Source organism: Sprattus sprattus, assembly GCF_963457725.1.
Source record: "Sprattus sprattus genome assembly, chromosome: 8".
NCBI lineage: Eukaryota > Metazoa > Chordata > Actinopteri > Clupeiformes > Clupeidae > Sprattus > Sprattus sprattus.
In genome coordinates, this window is record NC_137927.1 from 8430292 (window position 1) to 8454947 (window position 24656).

The 24656-nt window shown below is 41.0% G+C and overlaps 1 protein-coding gene across 1 annotated transcript in view; it reads right to left on the bottom strand.

The window, feature by feature from the left end:
• Positions 1–2986: 2986 nt before the first annotated feature.
• The window catches only part of fes (FES proto-oncogene, tyrosine kinase), a gene marked incomplete at both ends in the record, with an annotated part of 43373 nt that continues 21703 nt past the window's right edge, over positions 2987–24656 (bottom strand). Inside the window, 11 exons of the mRNA XM_080843488.1 lie at positions 2987–3120; positions 8462–8584; positions 12076–12233; positions 15921–16044; positions 17158–17252; positions 18782–18900; positions 19081–19134; positions 20612–20734; positions 21915–22001; positions 22387–22509; positions 23059–23139. Coding sequence (XP_080699614.1) covers positions 2987–3120; positions 8462–8584; positions 12076–12233; positions 15921–16044; positions 17158–17252; positions 18782–18900; positions 19081–19134; positions 20612–20734; positions 21915–22001; positions 22387–22509; positions 23059–23139 — 1221 coding nt within the window. The remainder of the gene's footprint in view (positions 3121–8461; positions 8585–12075; positions 12234–15920; positions 16045–17157; positions 17253–18781; positions 18901–19080; positions 19135–20611; positions 20735–21914; positions 22002–22386; positions 22510–23058; positions 23140–24656) is intronic.

Here is a 24656-nt window from a genome sequence, read left to right on the forward strand (position 1 = left end):
TCAAAAGTAAATTAAATAGTATTTCAAATACAAGTAATTGAAATACTGCCCATCTCTGGCCATGGCCATCACCTAAACCCCATAGAAAAACTGTGGGAAGAGCTGAAGCCGAATCTGCAAATGTGTTGACCTCAGAATCTAAAGGATCTGCAGAGATACTGTATGTAGGAATGGTCTCAGGTCTGTGCCATGTGTTCACCAACCTCATCACGCATTATAAGAGAAGACTTGGAGCTGTTATCTTGGTAAAGGGAGGCTGCTCAAAACATTAAATTAAGGGGTGCCAATAATTGTGGCACACCTGTTTAGGAGAATAGTATTTATTTAATAATAAAAAAAAAGTTTTCTTTCAATAATTTTATTGAAATGAAAAGGTAAGATTTTTGTAAATATTTTGAGTGAAAGACCAAGAGGATAAACAGCAAACAAATATTTTTTCATAGCCTGTTTTGGGCACATTCACTAAGGGTGCCAATAATTGCGGAGGGCACTGTACGTTTCCATTGCGTAAAATGACTCGACTATCTGCGGTATGATATGAAAGATGTGAATATGAAGCACAAAACCCTTTGTCAATGACAGCGGTAAACGTTGGTGTGTCCCTTTTAAATCAATTTAACTTTTTGCAACATTCTGAGGAGCCGAAGGGCCAGAAAAAAATCGCTTAGAAGGCCGGAGTTTGAGACCCCTCTGGCCTAAATCCATTAAATGCAGTAACAGCCTATCATGAACTGATTACCATTATGTAGGAAAGTCTGGTAGACAAAACAATTTGATGCCTCATTGAACTGGCTACAGCTCTGTACCAAATGTCCCATCCCTCATCCTGTAGTTTGTTCTGTAGAAGTAGGAGGGTGCTCCCTCAGGTGGTCTGTGAACATGCTTCTTCCATGCTCTTATTGTCTCGTCTACTTCACACAGTGCATGAATAAGTGAAAGAATCTGAAACACTGACCTGAACTTATTTAATACTGACTGGGTGTCTGTGTGTGCATGCGTTTGGAACCTTTGATTGTTCAAGTTGGTGGGACTTGTGTACAAGCTTGTCAGTTTGGTCAGTCACTTAAAAAAGTTACAAACGTCCTAATTAACTTCATATTTTCAGATCCCACTGGATGTCAGAGTTCCTGACCAAAGCGGTCATGCTTTGGAGAAGTAACATGCAAAATGTTTTGGAAGTTGAAATGTTGGTGTTCGGAAGTCTTCCGTGCTAAACAGGCAATGAATGGTCGGTTCTTCAAGCCCAGTGTATCAAACCAGTTCAATTAAACTTTTAGCTTTTAAAAACAGGTCATGTCACTTTGATCATGTCACTGTGCCATCAAATTACTTCATTATTGAGGATTTATCATTATATCATTTTGTATTATAGTTTTTTTAAGATCAGCCATAAATGTTTTTCTGTGTAACAGTTACAATGGCATCTCTTGTAAGTCACCTAAGTTCACCAGCTATCTAAAGTTCTAAAATATATGGGCTGGAATTTCACCAGGTGACTTCAACCCGCAGCATTCCCCCTGCAGCTGACTCAAGGAGATTCAAGTTCTACTTGTTTCCTCTGATGGAGGGAGATAAGGACCACCACACAAACATCAAGACTCATTATCTTTACTTCAGTTAATATTATAATATTAAAAATATATGATATTAAAAAACAAAACAGTTGTACATGCGCTATTGTTTGGGTGACCTATCCCTGAATGACACTGAGGTGTCTGTTTCATGAGAAGCAATTAAAGAGAAACATAAGCTGCTGGGAAACTGATGATCAGGTGTGATAACGATGTTTCTGAAGAAGTACAAAAAACAAAAACAGACATTCAGGTGTAAAGAAAACACACATGTAACGCTAACCATTCACACACTAAACATGACAAACCACAAAGGAATGCTCCAACCAAACTCAGATAAAAAAAGGTATGTGCCCTGATCAAAATCTTATCTAAATAAAAAATACTTTTCTAATATCTCACACATTAAACACATCACACATCACACATCAAACACAAATACAATCTATAACCTCCTATACAATTTTGCATGAAAAGGAATTCATCTTTTAAAATTTTAAAAATTTTACCATTAAATCTAATAAGGCTATGGCACTTCCAGAACCCATACACAATCCATGTTACGGCAAATATGTGCATATTAATAAAGTTTGTGCACTGGTATCAGTTTTAATCTTACTGAAATCTCTGTCAGAACACTGGAAAGCAATTGATGAACCCAAGTACCAAAAAAAATAAATAAAAAAATCCCCACTTTCTGTTTTCAAACATATCCATGCCTTAAAACAGGAGTTAAAAGATAAATGACAGGGCTCAGACTGCAATCCTTCTCGCAGTTGACTCCAGATGACCTCCACTTCTTCAGCGGTATCCAGCAGAGGTATGAGCCTGCCTGGCACATGTCCAAGTGAAACCCAGTGAGTGTGACTGGGCGCTGGCTCATCATTGCAACAAAAACACACACACAGAAGTGAGAGAACAGACACTCTCTCACATCATCAAGGCACAGAGCATGGGACAGGTCCTGGGGGACCAGGCACAGGAGCCAGGGGCGGCGCAGCATGCCAAGCCCAGGTGAAAACGACTACATGACTGAGTCAAGGGACAAGTCCTAGGCAATTATGGAGAAAAAAGGGAAGTCAGTTGATGTCTTCATCCATCTGTCTATAGCATGGAGTGATGTTTGTTGTCATCCTTTTTGCATCTGTGGGAGGTAAATTATTATAGACCGGTGGCGTCTCCTTCTTTGTCCCATGACCCATCAGTTCATTCTTCTAATCTTCTCAAAAAAGATAGGAGGTAATGCTCAAATAGGCATGTCTGCGACTATGTGTTTGTTTCCCCGAATCTATAGATTCATAGCATTTGTGCGCAACTGTGTAAGTGCATTGGTGTGTGTACACGTGTACAGTATTTGTAGGCCAACACGTGTACATACATGAATGTGTGTGTGTGTGTGTGTGTGTGTGTGTAAGTTAATGGCACAAGGTACTTAATTCCATCCTTATTTTGGTAAAAGAGGGCCGTCTTCTGGGGTCGTATTGCCAACACTGTGACATCAGAGTGAATATTTCAGGGGGGCAGTTACTGGGCGCAGGGAGCCTGAAACCTGCAGGCAAGAACAGACAAAGATCACACACACACAGCAAAAACACCTCATCAACTTCACTCACAAGAACACACAGAAAATGAAAACCCACGGTTCTTAGCATTAAAGCTTTAGACACTAGTTCTGGTGGGTAGGTTGTCAGGTCATGGGCTAGACACCAGTACTAGTACTAAGTACTTAACTCGCACTTACAGTAGTTACATTCCTGCACTTTTTATTTTGTAGGTAAAGTAGCATTTATTGTTACACTAGGTCACTACTGCTCGTAGCTTGATTGTTCTCTCTTTGTACGTCGCTTTGGATAAAAGCGACTGCTAAATGACTAAATGTAATGTAAATGTACTCAACATCACTCTCTCAACATTACATGTGGATGTCCTCAATCTTAAGGCCCTGTCACACCATAACGTTCTGGTCAAAGTTTTCTGAACGTCCTAATCGTTCAAATTTGAGCATTCTAGGGCGAGGTGGACACATCTGGCGTGTGACTAACGCGTGACCAGCGTGGGACTGATGCATGAGGAGCGTGTGCTGACGTGTCCCTGGCGCGACGAACGTTTGCTGACGTGTCACTGCCGCGCGACGAGCGATTAGTTAATGTTAGACGAGCGTGTTGAGCGTGTGACTTAAGTGTAAATAACGAAAGAATAGCGTTTTGCTAGCGTGTGGGTTTTATGGTCAAACGGATATAAAACGCTGGAAAATCATAGTGGATTCAATTGTTCTGAACAGTGAACATCATACCGCCAAGACGAAAAAAAGGGGGGCTTCTGCTACTAGCGCTGCAAGTAAGAAGAATGCCAAGCCTCTTTCTTAAGCAATGTCTTAAGAAAGCAGGTAGAGAAGGAGTACTTGCTTGATGTTCTTCTTTGTTTTTGAGTACTGTTAAAGTACATATTTATGTTTGTTTGTTTTGTATATATGTTTGGTGTTGAAGCCAGATAACTACAAATATATACATTGTTGTACAAAACCATCCTCTCGTGCACTGTGTTTTTTCCCTCTTTAAAAAGCATCGGTTTATATACCCAAATGCATGGACGGTCAAATCACGCTCATTGGAGTCATATATTGTTCATTTGACGTTAGTCACAGGCTGCGTGGGGTCCGTTCAGTGGTCGTTTGACAGGTCGCCAGTGAGTTGTTCACTGCAAAGCAGGGCTTTGAACCAGAATTTTTTCCCAATTGGTTCGTTCCGAACAGAAACAGTATTTTAACGTTTCCGGTTTTCGTTCCAACCCTAAAATTGACGTTCCTGAACCGGTTAGAACAAAAAAATAAAGTTCCTGAACCGGTTAATAGTGTTCCATGTCAGCTGCGGGACATACAAATAAGTAGGCTGATCATTAGGACTTTAAAATAATCTTATATGTCTCTATCTTGTCATTAAACATTAAAAAAGCACTATAGGCTACATTATGCGGCAACTGTAATTCTGACATTTTGTATTATACATGAGTTAAGACAAGGAAAATGTATGCCATGTTGTTTATTGGGCAAACAAAACATAACAGCATTTGGCGAAACCTCGTCAGTGCCCAATCAGTGCATTTTTGTCAACGGAGACAATACAAATATTACAAAACTACAATGGTATCGGTATCTACATACATCCATCAATGTTGTATTTGGATTTGTTAGTCGCGGGGTCAAATGAATAATGCTGCCGCATAGGATTCTCGCAATGTCTTCCCATCTGAACAAAAAAGTAAAAATTCCAAATATGAGAACTACCGTATTAGCCTACGTTTTAAATAAAGACTTAACAAACTAGGGTAGGTTATGCTGGGCAATAGCCAGGTAGTCTACTGCCAATGATTACTGTCCAACTTAGCTATAATTTCATTAACTTGACCCTGCAGATTTTTACAACAATGCATTAGAAATTCGTAGCCTATCTTATAGAATTCCTATTTAAAAACAAACATGTGTGAGATACTTGGTACAATATTTACCTCTTCTTAAGATTGAGTTTGAGAGACTGGTGGCTACATCTTGTGCATAGGTTTGATCAGATAAGGCTACTAGCTGGCGGCGCGCGGCAAGGTTCTCTAAGTGAACGACCGGAAGAGAACATCACCAATCATATTGCATTTAGGAATCTTGTGAAACAGCGAAAAAATAACGTTATTAACCGGTTACCATTATTTTAGGGAAACGATTCTGATCCGGAACATAATTTTTTTTAAAGTTTCTGGTTTCGTTTCTGTTCCTAGCAAAACATCAAAAGTTTCTGGTTTTCGTTTTCGTTCCGTGAACCGGTTCAAAGCCCTGCTGCAAAGCAAACGATTAATAACAACCAAGAAACGCTAGGGTAACGACTGACTAACAATAGCCAAACCCGTGCAACGTTAGTAAACGTTTTACAAACGTTATTCAGCTTTCTCCAGCGTTTAAAATTAAACGTTGAAGAACGCTGGTCTCCATGAGAACTTTTGTGCAGGTTGAAAACTTTATTTTGGACCAGTGTTCTCCGACGATCACCGACGATCACCGACGATACCAGCGTTCACCAGCGTCCACACAACGCTCTTCTGGCGCTATACCAGCGACCATGGACGATAGTGTGTTATTATGATAATCCCTCCATGGTAACTAAACGAGAGGATGTTAACAATGATAGTCTCTATTATTTAATGGTGCACAATGACAGTTTTGGGAAACAACCTTCTGGGCGGTGTGGTTCAGGCGCACACTGCAGGCTCGCATTACATGAAACTATTTCTATTATGAGGGCACATTCATTCAGTATTTTCGTTACATGCACACATGCCAAGGCGCCGTCAAGGGTGAACTGACGCCTCATTCAGGTGTGTCTAATTTCCTTCTTTGAAATGTTACCTGCATATTGGGAGTTCAACGTCTGGCAGGCACATCTAATCTAATCTGATCTCTACAGTTTGGCAACATAACATTAACCACTCAGTTACTAAATTGGCCGATCATTTAACTCAACAAAACATGTCACCAAATGGCTACATAAGCTGTGCAACTACGCTCAACACCACACAAACAGTGAAGAAAAACTCCTCAGGATTGATACTATTGGCAGTAGCTGTGTGTGGTTGTGAAAGGTCAGACTGGGTCACAACAATCAAACAAGGCAGGCTTGCGTAACATATCAAAAGTGCTTATTTAAATCACATTATCGATTGCCAGGCAAAATAAAAGATTATAGAGACATAAGCTGCATAATTATAGCATCAACAACGTTTACAAACTGATATCAAATATGTATTAAAAAGAGCAATTTCCTGGATATTCAGGTAGAGCTACGATGCAACTAAGTAGGCTACAAACTGTTAATTAACTTGTATATGGGAAAAAGGGCATGTAACATCTGGAGACCCTAAACACTACTAGAGGCCCCCAGAAACCTTTAGAATTTGAATCTGTGTGCCAGGGGCTTTTTTTTTTTTTCTTAAGGGAGATTGGCGTTGGTAGGTTGAGGAGGTATATCTACATAGTAGATTACATGCGTGTCAAAAGATAAAACAATTTTGTTATTTATCTAAATATTTTTGGACTAAACAGTTTAGTGGTAGCATATCTCTGCGAAAAATAAAGAAGAAAGCAATTTGGTGCTTACTTCTAGTTCTGTCGATGGTTAGGTGCATGTGTTGGATGGCAGATTATAATCACAATTTTATGTTTATAATTACATAGCTTTTTCACATTATGCTTTATTAATTAGTGGAACTGTCAAGATATTTTCTTTGCTCTTTCGTGAGCATGTTTAAAGCCTGGGATTGCTCCTGACACTTCAGCAAATAGATACAATTATATTTTCCCTAGAGCAGATTTTTTATATTATGACCATAATTTCCCGACTATTAACAACGGTTTTCTACATTGATTTTGCTTAATTTCTGCAGCACTTTTCTCAATCCTGGTAGTTAGTATTGCGCACAGTAACTCTACCAGATAGAGCGTGAATGAGTCTCCCCCCTTTTACACATGATAAACAACATAAGATAGTTTCATTCACACTCAGTTGGTCTTTCAGAATGATAAAGTAAGAGGTGAGGTGTATACCTACCAGACTGCATTTAACGGGATGCTATGGAGCACGAAACTCCGCAAGAGGTGTGTGAGGTCTCATGCCAGTTAACCTGGCTATGAACTTTACCAGCTATCTCTAATTAAGGGAACCATTTTAACAGTTCCAAGTTGCTAACATGTGTTATATGAACTAATGTTAATATGAAGCTGCACAGGCACCCAGATGGTTTCTACCCATCATAGCTTTTCAACTATCCTAGCTAGTTAAGGGAACTATCTTAACAGTTGGCAGCTGCTAGCGAGTGATGAACTCATGTTATTATGTGAGAATATGAACTTGTGAATATAAACTTGATTATATGAACTTGTTAATATGCACTTGCACAGGCACCCTGTGGGTTTCTACCTTTTCCTAGTATGATTACATAAGTTATATCGTGAAGACTATAACATCATCTCAATCACTAGCTATCATTTCATGCAAATGTAACTCTTCCATTTAAAATTATTAAAAAGTAGATCAATGATTGGCAGGGTATCTAACAATTCGGCTTAAACATTTAGCATCCATTCCTACACAACACCATAACACTAAATAAATGCTTAATAGATGCATGGTTTTCACTGTGAGTGGGAATAAGGTAGCCTATGTGTGTGTATGTGTGCATACATGTGAGGAGAGGGTCTAGCATTTTAGCTTGAAATGCCGCTCTCTACAACTTTTAAATGACTAGTAGCCCTTGCACCACAACTACATTTAGTTTTATGTGGATGATGTAACATTGAATACACCGCGGTTAATACACAGGTGCAGTCAATACATACGTTTGTTATGAAATTACATAAAATATTCTAATACGGTTCATATACAGTCATGTTCATAGTGGGAAAAATACGCTTCATATTTAACATGTTTTGAAAATATTTTTTTTTCAGAAAGATGTTTTAGGTCTTTTACCCCGTCATTGTCCACCACGCTTTAGTGAAGAGACTTTGCAAACGGGGAAAGCAATAAAAGGAATTACTCACATTGCCTCCAGTTAGGGTGTGTGTTAGCTAAGCACACCGCATTCTAAGCAGCTTTCATAACACAGATTGCAATCGTATGTCAGAGACACATATGATATATGTATGGAAAAATACTATGAGCTTCCCTGATATCTATTGCTCCAGCATGCTCAGAGAAAAGCTCTGACAACAGATTGTCTGTGACTGTGCCCAACCTTTCTGAGAAAAGCCTCAAGAATCCGGTCCACAAAACCGCAGAGGCTGGCAGGGTTTTACTGCCTGAATAAACAGTGAGGAACCAGAAAGTCCTGCAAGACATATAAAGGCCTACCTTTTTCCACCTCATCGCGTGTTTGCTGATTGGACATATTGGTGTAGGGGGAGATGCCTCGGCTGAAGGTCTCCCATAGCAACACTCCGAAACTCCACATGTCGCTCTCGGAGGTGTAACGCCCTGAAACAACCAGCAGAGGGGAGCAGTGAGATGAGAAACACTGACTTCACATGCCCTCTTCTATGAGATAGGACGGAGTGTGTGGACGTCTGTGTGCCTGCCTACTTGCATGCTTGCGCGCGCACGTCTGTGTGTGTGTGTGTGTGTGTGTGTGTGTGTGTGTGTGTGTGTGTGCCAGCATCACAGCGGAGGCCTTGTCAGTCAGATCTCTGACTCACTCTGACAGAAATAAATTCAATCCCAGTTCCAATTTCCAGCGGCTCCTCTCTGGCATGGCAACTGATAGTTTTGCTGCCAGGCAAATTTTGATGGTGATGATAACATGACAGGTGACTTACACTGAACAAAAAGAAAAACACAGCACAGCACAGTGTCTGGTGGTACATTTTTTTTTTTTTTTTAAATAATAAAAAAAATCAATAAAGCTGCTCTCTGATAACAAAGCAGTGTGATGAGTAAGACTCATAGTGGGCCCTAATCTATTGGGTAACAAGCGCTGCATTGGCTTTGCCCATGTTCAACTACGCAGTGAGAATAGGCAAGGATATCTATATCTAATAATGTTATTGACACAAAGCAGGGCGCAATGGAGCATAAATGCGTTGAGCAATTAGTGGATGTGATCGTGAAGTCATTCTTTATTAGCAGTGTATCATTCGACCATACTTTATAAAACGTTCACACGGAGCTCAGTAATTGTTCTACAATAGAGCAAACAACTCATTTCTGGTTGTGAATGGAGCGGTTTGCACCAGAGGAGACAGAGTTTTTTTGCGCAGGAGGTTCTGCCCAACATGAAATCATTTAAGTTTCTCGTGGAACTCCCATGTCTGTGCGCTGATACACAGTATTGTGCTGACCCACCAATGTTCGCACTTACAACCTTGCTCATGTTAGGAAATTAGTTAATTAAATGATTTTGTGTGCATTAACACCCGGCAACTAACACACACACTAAGACACGTTGATTAATACACACACACTAACACCTGCCAGCTAACACCCCCCCCCCCAAATATGCTGACTAATGCACACACTATCACACACACACACACACACACACTTGACACACAATAACGGTAGACAGAACACTTCTTAAGATGCTTTCATGAAGGCAGGAAGATTAGAGACCCAAAAAGGGCCAAAGTCAAACAGAGACTCAAATGCAGAAACAGCAGAGCTGTGTCCGTACTAGACCATGTGATAGAGTGTCAACTTGTATTTATTCTCTCATTCTCTCCTCACTCTCTCTCTCCTCACTATATCTCTTTCCTCCCTCTCTCTCTCTCTCTACTACTCACTCTCTCCCTCTCTGTCGCGCTCTCTCTCTCTCTCCTCATTCTCTCTCTCTCTCTCCTCACTCTCTCTGAGCAGCAGAGCTGTGTCCTGACTCGACCATGTGATAGAGTTAGGTGCAGTAAGACTAACGCTCTCAGACAGCTCTTCCTATAGGACAGAAGGGGAACTACAAAGGTGAATGAGCTCTAATAAAGTTGCATGTATTTCTGAGCATCCTGCTTTAATGTGAGCCAGAACCCCACAATGGGAAACTTTGCTAATGGCAATTATGAATTATGTTGAAATGATTACAACAGTGTTAATGCATGTTTCGCTCAAATAATTGTCATACAATATAAGCTTATTATTGGAGGGATTTACCCGACATTGAACATGAAGATTTATTTAGACTTAGGCTAGTTATCTCACACAAGAGAAAGTACAGTGCCACTTGAAAGTATGTGAACCCCTTGAGGACTTAAGCGTTTTCTGTTGTTTTACCATGATTTTTCATTTTTTTATCACCAATTTTCCATAGATGAAATGTCAGGTTTATGTTTATCATTTGCATGTACTTGTTTAGAGGAAATTGTTTGAGAAGCTGAAAAACTACATGAAACATGGAATTAGTCCATTTCAAAAGTAAGTGAACCCCCAGCTGAATTGATAAAGTCAAGCAGGTAACAGATTCAGTGAAACTTATTTGGGTGAATAATTAGTCAATTGAGCAAACCGATCATCTGAGACATCCTTAGGGAAAGGTTTGGGCCATACAGATTAAAAGAGAGAGGAAACCAACCAAACTACTGTAGTGCCAAGGTGTACCCACACAGATCAACAATGCCGAGAGGAAACGAGATATCCGAGAACATCAGGAAGAAGGTACTGACAGCCCATCAGTCTTGGGAAAGCTATAAGACCATCTCCAAAAGATTCCAGCTCCATCCATCCATCCAAGACAAATAATTTAGAAATGGAGGGCATTCAACATGACCGCATCTCTGCCTAGAAGTGGACGCCCATCAAGACCATCACCAAGAAGCACCAGAAGAAGAATAAATCAGGTAAAAGTCAACCCACACATCACCTCCAAAGAGTTTCGGACCTCTCTGGCAGCATCTGGGGTAAATGTACATGGGTCTACAATCAGACGAAAATTGTTGGTTTTGATTGTGACAAAATAATTCTATCTCGGACTCATCTGTTTAAAGAAGGGACTTCCAGAAGGCCTTTGGTTTATCCAAGTGCTCTCGGGCAAAGTTGAAACGGGCAGTTTTGTTCTTTCTTGAGAGCAGAGGCTTCCTTCTAGCAACCCGATCATGAATGTCATGTCTATTCAATTTTCGTCTGATTGTAGACCCATGTACATTTACCCCAGATGCTGCCAGAGAGGTCTGAAACTCTTTAGAGGTGATGTGTGGGTTGACTTTTACCTGATTTATTCTTCTTCTGGTGCTTCTTGGTGATGGTCTTGATGGGCGTCCACTTCTAGGCAGAGATGCGGTCATGTTGAATGCCCTCCATTTCTAAATTATTTGTCTTGGATGGATGGATGGAGCTGGAATCTTTTGGAGATGGTCTTATAGCTTTCCCAAGACTGATGGGCTGTCAGAACCTTCTTTCTGATGTTCTCGGATATCTCGTTTCCTTTCGGCATTGTTGATCTGTGTGGGTACACCTTGGCACTACAGTAGTTTGGTTGGTTTCCTCTCTCTTTTAATATGTGTTGCCCAAACCTTTCCCTAAGGATGTCTCAGATGATCGGTTTGCTTAATTGACTAATTAAGCACCCAAATAAGTTTCACTGAATCTGTTACCTGCTTGACTTTACAAATTCAGCTGGGGGTTCACTTACTTTTGAAATGGACTAATTCCATGTTTCATGTAGTCTTTTGGCTACTCAAACAATTCCCTCTAAAAAAAGTACATGCAAATGATAAACATAAACCTGACATTCCTTCTATGGAAAATTGGTGATGAAAAAAATGAAAAATCATGGTAAAACAACAGAAAACTCCTAAGTGGTCAAGGGGTTCACATACTTTAAAGTGGCACTGTATACTGTTATTGTTTTGGAAGAAAATGACAGTAACACTGTTCCCCACTAATTCTAGTTGCTAGCTTAGGAGCCCGTGTCAGTAGCAAATCCCTCACGTATGGCATCTGAGTAGAAACGTCAGTGAGGTGTGGAGGAACGCTCCCGAGAGACGCACCATAGTTAAGGGCTTCAGGCGCGGTCCACTTCACCGGGATCTGCTTCATGCCTCCGGCGGCGGAGTACACCCCATCCTCTTCCTCACGAGACATGCCAAAGTCACTGATCTTCACCACGCTCTTCTCCCCCACCAGGCAGTTACGCGCCGCAAGGTCACTGCAGGTGGACATAAAGAGAGAGGAAGGGTGACAGAGAGAGATAAAGGGAGAGAGGATGGGGAAAGGGAGAGAGTGAGAGAGAGGGAGAGGGAGAGGGAGAGAGATAGAGGGAGAGAGGTTGGGGAGAGGGAGAGAGTAAGAGAGAGAGAGAGGGGGGGGGAGAGTGAGAGAGAGATAAGTCACTGATTTTCAAAACATGTTGTTGAGCTACAGAAAAAGACGTTCTTCTTATCTCGTTCAAAATAGCTTTGCTCAGTGTTATCATCCATCCATCAGTACATCCCTTTGTCCTGCTAGGCCGTAAGGTGAACACGGTTTTCGTTTCAGCCCGTTCCACTCACTGGCATCTACACAATCTTTAGCTTATAAAAAAGAACGAGTCGTGGTTAGTTACCAAAAAAAAGTTCGTCGCTGATTTTCCAGTCGATTGTCTATATGGCTTTGTTTTATGCAGAACTAGAGACTTCAGAGCGTAATAAGATTTTTGTCGGGAGCCGTGCCACGGTTCGACACGTGATCATGCTACACCAATGAGAAGGCTGCATTTGTCAACAGAATGGAAAAATGGCGGCTCCCGTGTGGTTAGAAACATCGTTAAAGATAGAGGAAAACATCCGAACATCCTCAAAAGTGGGCTAAATGAATTCTAATTATTGCTGTATAGATAGCCGCGTCCAAGAATAACAATGAGGCAAATATACGATAATGTTATTTTTATGTTAAGTCATTTACATCAAGTTTAACATACATGGGAATACCTGTGGATCTTACATGGACTGTGAACACCCACCGAAGAAATCAAGGCAAAGACGAAGTTCAGCACCATCAGCTGTGTGTCCTGACAGCATCACTTGGTATGGGAACTGTACAGCCTGTGACTGCAGCACCGAATCATCAGAGCATCTCTCCATATTCTGCAGGAGACCTACAAGAAAAGACCTACCTACCAGCGCCCAAGGTATTGTAAAGGATTCCTAACATCCTGACCATGGACTTTTCAAAACACTGAGGTCAGGCAAACTTCTCTGCTGCTACAAGACCAGAACAGAGACTGAGGAGGAGCTTCTTTCCTCAAGCATTCCTTATCCTGAAGACACACAATGACTATAAAACATCAATTACACCTTTTTTCACACACTGCTCTTTAAACTCCCTCTTGCTATTTATGAAAAATATTTTTTTGATCTTTCTTTCTTCACACTCGCACAGAAAAAACAGTAGTATTTTTATGTATGTGACAAATAAACCTCCATGTATCAATAAAAGGCAGTAATTGTAAATACCAATGACCATCTGTTTGTTCATTCATTCATTCATTCTTCCACAAATGAAAACAACACTAATGAACCATAAAAACACTCTTTATGAAACATGAAATATGATATATAAAACTGTACAAAACTGAATAAGAAGTAACAGATTAGGGACACTCAGTCCTCACTGTTAGTGTCAGTGTCAGGACAGTTACCTCCCATTTCCTACAGCAACGACATAGGTCAACTATGCAACACAATCCTGCAGAAAAACATCTGTCTGTCTCACAGGCACCTTTGCAGCCACAGTGTATCACATGCAAAACACTGTCCGGGGCCGGATTTCTAGTCATCCAGGTGACGTGCAAGTTTCTCATCCTCTATTTGCCAACCATATCCAGCAGGTGATGGAGCACTTATATTATGTTTGAGACAGGACCTCATTATTGCAGCCTGGTAGTTTGCCCTTTTGCAGTGCTGATGGAGGGCATCAGTGGTAGGGGGAATGGATAATTCTGGCAAGGCTGATGATGTCATACAGAAAGCCTTGAACCTAGCTTTATTTACATTATCAGCAGCCGACTGATCATATAAGTGGCATACATACTGGCAAAGAAATGCAAATGTTGACTGCTCCAAGTTTAAGTTAGTACCTAAACTTTTAAAAGCCTTTAGGTACTCATCTTTCTTACATGCAACAGAAAATTTCTTTTTTTTTCCTTTGCCATTAAAGGCACTTGTGGAGTCACACCCAGAAAATGTTTGAATTCCGATCAAGGCTGAACACTGGTTCCAAGAGCTGATGACACCTTGGTAATGTCAATGATACATGTCCTGTTGCCAGTCCCTGTGAAAACATATAAAGTGCATGGCAAATCTGTCTGCACACTTACAGCAATGACTGCCACATCTGTAGATGCCAGACAGTGTAGCGGGTTGAAACGGAAACAGGGTTCACCTTACAGCCTATATGAGGATGTGCATGTGTGTGAGTGTGAGTGTGCACACACTGGGCACCTTCACGATGCTTCTCTCCAGTCTTCTCTTCCACACACACACACACACACACAAACAGAGTTGAAGACCTTGTAAATGTTTTCCCACATAGTATGTTTTTGCATATGAAAATGCCAGTGAAAATGCCTTTACATATTGTAAACATATAAAAGGTCAGGCACATTTATGTGGACCTTCCCTGCCATGTACTATCAGGTGACGTTTTAAAGACCCAGCTTGTTTAGAAGTTTTTCCACATTGGCATGAGTATCAACATATGCATTTGAGAAGGGCAAACTTCACACTTCAGAATTCAAGCATTTACATGGCTTTTCTTCACTGCGCAACCGCTGATGGCATGTCAGACTTGATGTCCTAGTGCAGTGTTTCTCAACCACTGGGCCGTTGCACTTATCCTTATTACTACTGTATTTTGTGCTGTGTCTTACTGATATAATGTATTTAACCCTTATTTAATGTTAATCACAATTACAAACAAGGGTCTGACAGGGCTTACAATAAGGTGTGAGTGCTCCAGATCAATGAGGAAAAGTCAACCCCCTCGCTGGATTTCTAAAGTTGGGATGATTATTGTATTTCTGTAATGACTTCTTACAATGTTGCATGGAATTGTTTGTGTATCATCTAAGCCTATGATTTCTCTTAGTTAAGATCACCTTAGCTGACGTAGGAAGTACAGTCTTTGCCTTGATTTTTTCGGTGTGCTGGGTGTTCACAGTCCATGTGAGATCGTCAGTAATGTGTATGCCCATGTATGTCAAACTTGATCTAAATGACTTAACATAAAAATAACATTATCGTATATTTGCTTCATTGTTCTTCTTGGACGCGGCTATGTATACAGCACTAAATAGAATTAATTTAGCCCAATTTTGAGGATGTTCAAGTGTTTTCCTCTATCTTTAACGATGTTTCTAACCGCACGGGAGCCGCCATTTTTCCATTCTGTTGTCAAAAAGCAGCCTTCTCATTGGTGTAGCATGATCACGTGTCGAACCGTGGCACGGCTCCCGACAAAAATCTTATTACGCTCTGAAGTCTCTAGTTCTGCATAAAACAAAGCCATATAGACAATCGACTGGAAAATCAGCGACGAACTTTTTTTTGGTAACTAACCACGACTCGTTCTTTTTTATAAGGTAAAGATTGTGTAGATGCCAGTGAGTGGAACGGGATTCATTTTCTAAAGCACTTTTCGTGCTTCACCTTGCGGCCTATGCCTATATGTGTTTCTCTCTATCTCTCTATCTCTGCTTCTTTACTTCTGCTCAAAGTCGTTCTAAATCGCTCTCTCATTCTCTCCTACCGGTGGATACATCCCTTTGTCCTGCCTATATGCGTTTCTTTCTATCTCTCCATCTCTGTTTCTATACTTCTGCTAATAGTCTCTCTTAATCGCTCTCATTCCCTCCTACCGGTGGATGCACTTCTTGCTGGCCAGGTACTCCATGCCTGCAGCCACGTTCTCTGCCATCTTGATGAGCATGCTGTCCCTCAGGTGGTGTCCCTCAGAGCGCAGGAAAGACAGGAAGTCTCCTCCTGTGGGATAACAAGCAGACAAACAAAGACAGACACACACAGACACACACACACACACAGACACACACAGACACACAGACACACACACACACACACACACACACATTACAGCACGGATACACAGACACGTCACACATACACATAAACGTACACATACATGTATGCATGCACACCTAGTTATGCGTACATTGTTATTGTGATTGCTTGAGGATATGTGCGAGATTGTATGTAATACATGTGTATATTATGTATATTAAGGACATAGATTTCTCTGCATAGTGATTTCTGTATACAGCCGCGGAAAAAATTAAGAGACCACTTCAAAATGATCAGTTTCTCTGGTTTTACTATTTATTGGTATGTGTTAAAGTAAAATGTACATTTTTGTTTTATTCTATAACCTACTGGCAACATTCCTACCAAATTTCAAATAAAAATATTGTCATTTAGATCATTTATTTGCAGAAAAATGACAATTGGTCAAAATAGCCAAAAAGATGCAGTGTCTTCAGATCTCGAATAATGCAAAGAAAACAAGCTCATATTCATTTTTAAACTACACAATACTAATGCTTTAACTTAGGAAGAGTTCAGAAATCAATATTTGGTGGAATAACCTTGATTTAAAATCACAACTTTCATGTGTCTTGGCATGCTCTCCACTAGTCTTTCACATTGCCGTTGGGTGACTTTATGCTACTCCTGGCGCAAGAATTCAAGCAGCTCGGCTTCTTTTCATGGCTTGTGACCATCCATCTTCCTCTTGATCACATTTCAGAGTTTTTTTTATGGGATTCAGGTCTCGAAATTGGGCTGGCCATGACAGGGTCCTGATCTGGTGGTGCTCCATGCCACACAGCCAGGCCAGTAAAGGTGTGGATGGAGTACCACCAGATCAGGACCCTGTCATGGCCAGCCCAATTTCGAGTAAAATGTACATTTTACTTTAACACATACCAATAAATAGTAAAACCAGAGAAACTGATAATTTTGAAGTGGTCTCTTAATTTTTTCCGCGGCTGTATGTTAACAGCTGCATTTCAGCACTGTGAGTGTGTGAGTGTGTGAGCGTATGAGCGTATGAGTGTGTGAGCGTGTGAGGGGTGTACTCACCCTGCACCAGCTCCATGATGATGTAAATAGGTTGTTTCTGGGTACACACACCGATCAGCTTCACAATGTTGGGGTGGTCATATTGTTTCAGAATCCTACCGATAATTTCACAACACATGAGCCATGAATACAAGTTATACTTGAGCAATGGTCTTATACTGCATTATGGACTACAGGAGGCCAGGCCTTGAGTGGGAGGAGGAGGAGGAGGAGGAGGAGGAGGAGGAGGAGGAGGAGGAGTAGCCACAGTTCAACCAAAAAAAAGTATGCTCTCAAGGCCAAGCAATATCCCCATATGTTTTCTCTGTGGTCCATACGCATAACGGAACACTGTGCTCCAGTTATGCAGCTCTGTTTAGTGCTCTACCCTGTAGTACTCAAACCTCAGTACTTAAATATTATCCTCTTTCAATCGAACTGAATGAGGAAAGCTTTGAAATTTGAATACAAATATTAAGCCTCTAATTCTACCATACACCCTTATCTGAGTAGAGTCTTGGGTTATATAATGCTACTACTGACCATGTGTATCATGAAAGTTTGACATGCAATAAAATGCATTATTTTTCTTATTATTATCATCTTTATTACTATAACTGTCCCTTCTTAACCAGGAAGAGTTGGGAGGGCTGGTTTCGGTACAGTGCAATGAGTAAATAGGACTGCACCTTGGTTTGACATTCATATAATCTATAAAAAAAATAAATAAACTTGAATCATCTATAATCACCAACTACAATGTCAAGGCGGTTTGGTCTGATAACTGCAGACAGGCACTGACAACGGAGGGAAACCAGCGTTGGAGACGGTTTTGTTGTGGATGCTGGGACATGGGACCACTTTTACGATCACAAATTTTGTCCCCACCACTAAAAGTGAAATCAATGACCCAATAATACAAGGAATTATATGAAATCAACAGTTTTACAGCTTATTATGTCCATATGTTAGTGCATGTGTGTTTTCTTAATTTTTTGCAACCATAACATAATCATAATGATACTGCATACGGTATAGGCAAGGCAAGGCAAGGCAAAGGCAAATTTATTTATAGAGCACATTTCGTACATTATGCAATTCAATGTGCTTTACAATTCAATGTGGTATAGAGTCTGTAGCCATAATCATAATACCAAGCGCAAATTAAACTGAGGGCATAAAATAAAAGGTAAAAACACAAAACAGAATGAATACAAAAAAAATGATTTGTAGAAAGACATTGTATTAACAAATTGCATTATTATGGATGGATTCTCAAAAAGGCTAACAGCCTGTATTATATTTGAAATTAAATGTTACTGTGCTACAGGCCTATAATTATATCATTTCATTCCCACAAACCTTATGACCACCCTCAACCAAATAGAAGTTTGCAGCTCTGTCTTTTGATCAAAAGTAGAACAAGTTTGCAAGGCGCTCCTAGCATGGTGGCTGTGTATGGTTGGTCACTAGGGCTGAGTGCTTTGGGAAAATAATCGGATTGCAAGGCTCGTAGATGTCCGTGGCTTTTCAAACCAAACTGACGCCCTTCAAAACCAGTACATAGAAAAAGCACTCAAAGATCAACTGAGGAGCTGTTTGTGTTAAGATAATGAATGTGGTGTGTGTGGGTGAAGGAATTTACCTGGCCTCCATAAGAAACTTATTCTTCTGCTCAGTTGGCAGGTTTTCTCTGCAAGACTTAACAGCCGCCAGGGTGTTGTCAGAGCGCAACCGACCGCTAAACACCTCACCAAAGTTACCCTGTAAATGTAAATACACACGCACACGCACACACACACACACACACACACACACACGTAAACATAAACATAAACACACACAAACAAACACATTTTCATCAGACCTCTGCCTAAGGTGAATTCTGTGACACTACAAAAAAGACACACACACACATGCTTTACATCAAAACAGAGAGCTCACCCGCCCAATGCTCTGGCCCAAGATGACATCGTCATGCTCCAGAACCCATTTGTCCTTCAAGGAAAGATAAGACAGAGAAGCAGATAGAACAAGATAGAAAGCGAATGAGATATAATGCGCTCCAATTCCAAATATGTGTGACCAGTCTCATAAAAGAAATCTGCAATTCAGTGGGCACTGGCAGGACATAGGGTTTTTACACTTGGTTTCTTCCCTCAAACGGTGGATGTCACACAAACGCAAACACATGATAACACTCAACAAATACCTGAACTTAGAAAGGAAAAGCCTACAAACTTATCACGCACAAATAAACCCTACATTATTATATAAAAACGAACAAAGTACTAGCCCTTAGCTGCAAATATCAGTGAGCTAGGTGACAAATATAGGCTGCTGATTCTGATAGTTGATACCATTGGGCATGTTCCGAAACTGACGGTTAACAGCCTCCAATTAGAGACAGCTGGCAAAATTGTGCTCCATTTCAGCTGTAACTGGTAGCCTTGCTCTGATACATAGGCAATGTTTACATTATCTGTGGGTATATAATAATGTATATCATCCCTGAAAATATTTGAATCCCTTATGTTGGAAATGTAATTGGCAGACTCAAATAAATAATTTGTGTGTTAGTGTGTGTGTGTGTGTGTGTGTGTGTGTGTGTGTATGTGAGTGTGTGAGCGTGTGCGCTTGTGCGTGTGTGTATGGTTGTGAATGTGTGGGCATATGTATTTGAATGAACACACACCTACACACCTACACACCACACACCTACACACTGCTCTTCCCTCTATGGAAAAGTCTGAACACCGTCATATGAAAGCAATTACAATACTGACCTTTGCTTAAATAGCTTAAGCAGGGGTCATTACAGTCAATTTGACAAATATATTGCATTTCAGGCCCTGCAAAAACATTTACTGCAAAGAACACTAAAAAGTTTTACTGCTGAGTAATGATTTATGATTGCCTAAAGCATAAAAAGGGTAATTTAATGTGTGTGTGTGAACAGGCATTTCATTAAAAATTCTTTTATTGTGGCTTGGCCTCTACTAATTGATGTGAACGTCAACAGAGCAAATTCATTCTACTGATTCATTTCTATAAAATGAAACTTAACCTCTATAAAGTAGGGTCTGAGTCGACAAATTCCAACGGTGAGGCAAAATGGGAGGAGGATCACATCTACCGCAAACTAGTCACATTCCTCTGAAACAGTTCCTGTACTGCTGAATACCACAAAAGACTGTCACGTTAAGCAACAGACACCATAGGTTTGTTTACTCTGAGACAGGCGTGGTTGACCTGTTAAACAGGAGATGGAGGGAATATTTAAGGAGAGAATTGGGTGTGCCTTTATCTGGGACATGACATCCCATGGAGCTCTGGGATATAGGATCCAGTGTAGCTCAGGAAAGTAGATAGTGTGTGTCAGGGAATAAACATTTGTAGGGGGCCGAGGTGTGTGTGTTTTTGTGTGTAGAATACATATCTGTATGTTTGCGTGTGTGTGTGTGTGTGTGTGTACCTTGAGTATGGGTCTTTTGAGTCTGATTTCGCACTTCCTGGTGACGTTCTGATTAGAGTTCTGGAGGTGGTTCACCAACAGGGGGATGCTGCGGAAGCTCTCACCATCCAGCCGGTACATGTTCTACACACACAATCATACAATCAGACACATTTATGTATACAAAACAAGCGAACGCGCAAGCGCACACACACACACACACATCATACAATCAGACACACTTATGTATACAACACACGCGAACGCGCAAGCGCACACACACACGCACACACGCACACACACACACACACACACCAATTTGAATTTGGGTGTGCCTATAAGTAATCCAAAGCAAAGAGTGGCTTTGTTTACTGTTGCACCATCTATATATCTACAAAGCATTTTTGTTCAAGTAACAACTAACCCTAACCTTAACCCTGAGTACAGAAAACATTTGAATATATAGAATTATAATTATATATTAATGGCAACCAGTGGCGTTTCTGGCATGGAAAGCCTGGTGGGGCAAAAAAAGACTTTCTATGGGCAGAGGGTCCGACTCGTCAATGTAACTACACACAAGCGTACTTGCTCAATCTATCCAAACACAAATGCACCACGTTGAAGTGAAGTCACAAATGCAAACGTTAACGTAACGCGACACAGGAGTTATCAGGCCGTTTACATCATTGTGGTCTGCACCTGTAATAACCACACATCCAAAGCAGCATTTCAGAGCAGGTAAACCCACTGCTTTCTGGGCATTAAACTGCAGCCGCAAAAACACGCCTTGTAATACACAGCGACATCTGTGGAGGGGGGCTAGCAACACCGGCCCCTAAAGTTGAGAGCCCCTGAGTGTTCCAAATAAAAATGTGTGCGTTTGGACACCTCATACAGAATAATGTCAGGAGCTATTTGGGAAGGTAAGTCACTGTCAACTTAATATTGGGATAAACTGATCATACATGCTAAAGCTCTGTACACCGAACAACCATATTACATATAATTTCTGCCATTTACGCGCTAAAAACAGGGGATTAAAATGTAGGAAATAACCGTAGTAGCTAGAACATTAATGCAAACTCCTTACAAAACAAGATAAATAGCGTAGACCTTTTATATTAAGTTACTGGCTAGCGAGTTGTTAGAAATGAATTGACAACCTATTTATCTGAAGGGACAAATTAAGCTGTTGCCATACCTGTTTCACTCAACGCGTTTAGCGTCCACCGCCCCCAGCACACACACACACACACCCACACCCACACTAATCCTAAAGCAATGTATACACATTCACACAATTCTAAACACACACTCTTACATCACAGCTCTGGATCAGGAAATGCCGGCACTGTCCTCCCCAGTGTACTGAGAGAACACACTCTTGTTTACCCTGACTTTCCCGTACCTGAAAAAAAAACACACACGCACACACACACACACACACACACACACACACACACACACACTCAGTGAACACACAATCATTGCACAATACACACACACGAAACTGACTCCATTGTACACTATCACTTCTTTACGCACCATTAAACACATATAATTTACTCTAAATGTGTTTCTCCTCGAACATTTACCAAGCAAACATTTATTTATGTCGTCATTCAGCATTGGATACTTAATACATGTACAGCATCACTTTATGGCAGAAGGGTTGGAGCCAAACAGGCCACTGGAGTACTCGGCACAGTAGTGTACTTCCATTTTGGATTAGTGATATTTCAGAGTTTCTCTTTGTGTGTTGGACATTTTCTGTCCACGAGTGCCCTTATTACCAGGAAGTCTCCGTCCTTCTTGAGCAGCTCCTGGACCTCCAGGCGGGGGATGGCTCCGTGGTACCAGCCCTGCTGAGGCAGCGGCTTCTCTACCTCAGCCACTGGGGACATCGCTGGGGGGACCTGCCAGGGCATGAGCACGACAGTGTTACTAGTATCCTGTGAGGATACAACTCACCTAACAGTGAGCAAAGTACAACACAGCCCAATACTAAAAATGCACAATATACATCCATCCATCCATACTTACAATGCATGCCTTTATTTCTCTGTGCCTTCTACAGGTGATTTGTGCATGTGTGTTTGTGAGTTGTATAAGCTACTGCATGTCCACATTTTTCCTTTGGGATAAATAAAGTATCCATCTATCTATCTATGTATCTACTTCTGTAAATAACACAACATTTTTGTCATTCATTCATCATTGTTTCTCCTCATGCCTAAGATTCTAGTGAACAGTGACCCCCTCAGTGCAACAAGGAGAGGAGAGGAGAGGAGAGGAGAGAAGAGGGAGTTGAGAGGAGAAGAGAGGACAGGAGAGAGAGGAGAAAAGAAGAGAAGAGAAGAGAAGAGAAGAGAAGAGAAGAGAGGACAGGAGAGAGGAACACACAGCCCCAGAGTGCAAGGATGCATCAGTATAGGAGTGAAATAATTTACATCAGGAGGACTGACCGTGTACTTGGGCTTGAAGAGGGCACTGAGATGGGTCATGACAGATTCCATGTTGGGCAGCTTGAACTCCCTTTCCCCACCCTGAGAGAGAGATGGAAGACAGGAGTGAGAGAGAAAGAAATGAGAGAGATTAAGAGAAAAGAGAGTGAAAGAGGTGTGAGAGAGAGAGAAAAAAGGAGAGAAAGAGAGATATCATCATTATTATTATTATTATTATTAATAAGCAATGTGACATGAGTGAGAGTGGGGTTGGTGATGGATATCCTGACGGCTGTGATTCGGTTGAAGTCCACAGGTCCAGAGTGCCACAGGTAATCACAGCCATGAGGATATCCTTCACCAACCCCAAAGAACAAATCACTTTCATCCAACAGCTTTACTACCGACTCATTGAGTTTGAAGACACCAGTTTGTGTTTTCTTTTGTTTCTTGTGTTTATTCATTCAGTCTTGAGAAACAGTTCCAACCTGAGTAAGCAACCAATTAGCTTCTGCAGTCACCTGGCTTCTCAGTACATGATCATTTAAACATTCCCTCTTCTCCGTCTGCGCCCTTTCCTAACTCCAACACTGTTAAATGTAACCTTATTAAATCTGCTTCTGCTCTCTCACTTTGAATAAATCGAATATTAACGTTGTACAATTCAACAGTTAAAATAAATCAAAAGCGGAGCGATGACTAGCACTAATGAGTCTGAGGGAGGCGGCTCCAGGATATCCTCACTCACGGAATGCCTCCTGTCCAATCAGAAATGAATAAATAGTTCGGCCAGATCTAACGGTTGTATATTTATAATTATTACATAATATTACACGATTATAACTATGACATGTCGACAAGGTACCATGCTTTGTCTAGCCTGTGGCCCCTGAGCAGTGTCTGCCATGTGTGTGGCCCTTGTGCATTTGCAACATGCAGATAAGCCCTGTACTATCTTTCTTTACATGAACGTATTGTTAGCCTTATCTAAACTTACGTCTTCTGTGCCAATGCGCCTCATTTGCATGGATGCCCTCTGTGGGCAGCACGCTTTATTCGGGGGTGCAGTATTATGGAAATAATTCAGACACAGCAGCATTTTCTGAAGCAAATGGACCATATCCCAGTGGCTACTGCATATAGAGCCTCAGGGTAGCCTAAATATAAACATCAATCATGGTTTCATGCAGAGACGGAAGGATAGAGCTGGAAGGCCAAGCTCACTGAAACAGGTTACTTTATGATTTGGTGTCGAGTAAAGTCCACACTGGGTCTCAGAATAGAGAGGGTCATTAGCTTTAAGTGAAACATTTGCTTGGCTAAGATGTCGGCGACAGAGATGGGATATTTTCATATGACGGGGATGACAACCGAGCTCTAGTTGAAATGCCTTTTGAAAAGCTACAAGGCAAAACTTCCCTGTGTTATATATTACTAAACTGGTGCCCATCTCTGAATTACCCACTTTGTAAAAGGATTTTCCCCACAAAAATACAACCTTATGGAACTTCCCCCAAAACAACTTATCTTAAGTAAGTTTTGCTTGTTCCCCTCTCGATATGTCTACACACAGTCTGTCACCACACACTGCTGCTGCTTCACAGATACGGTGCCATTTT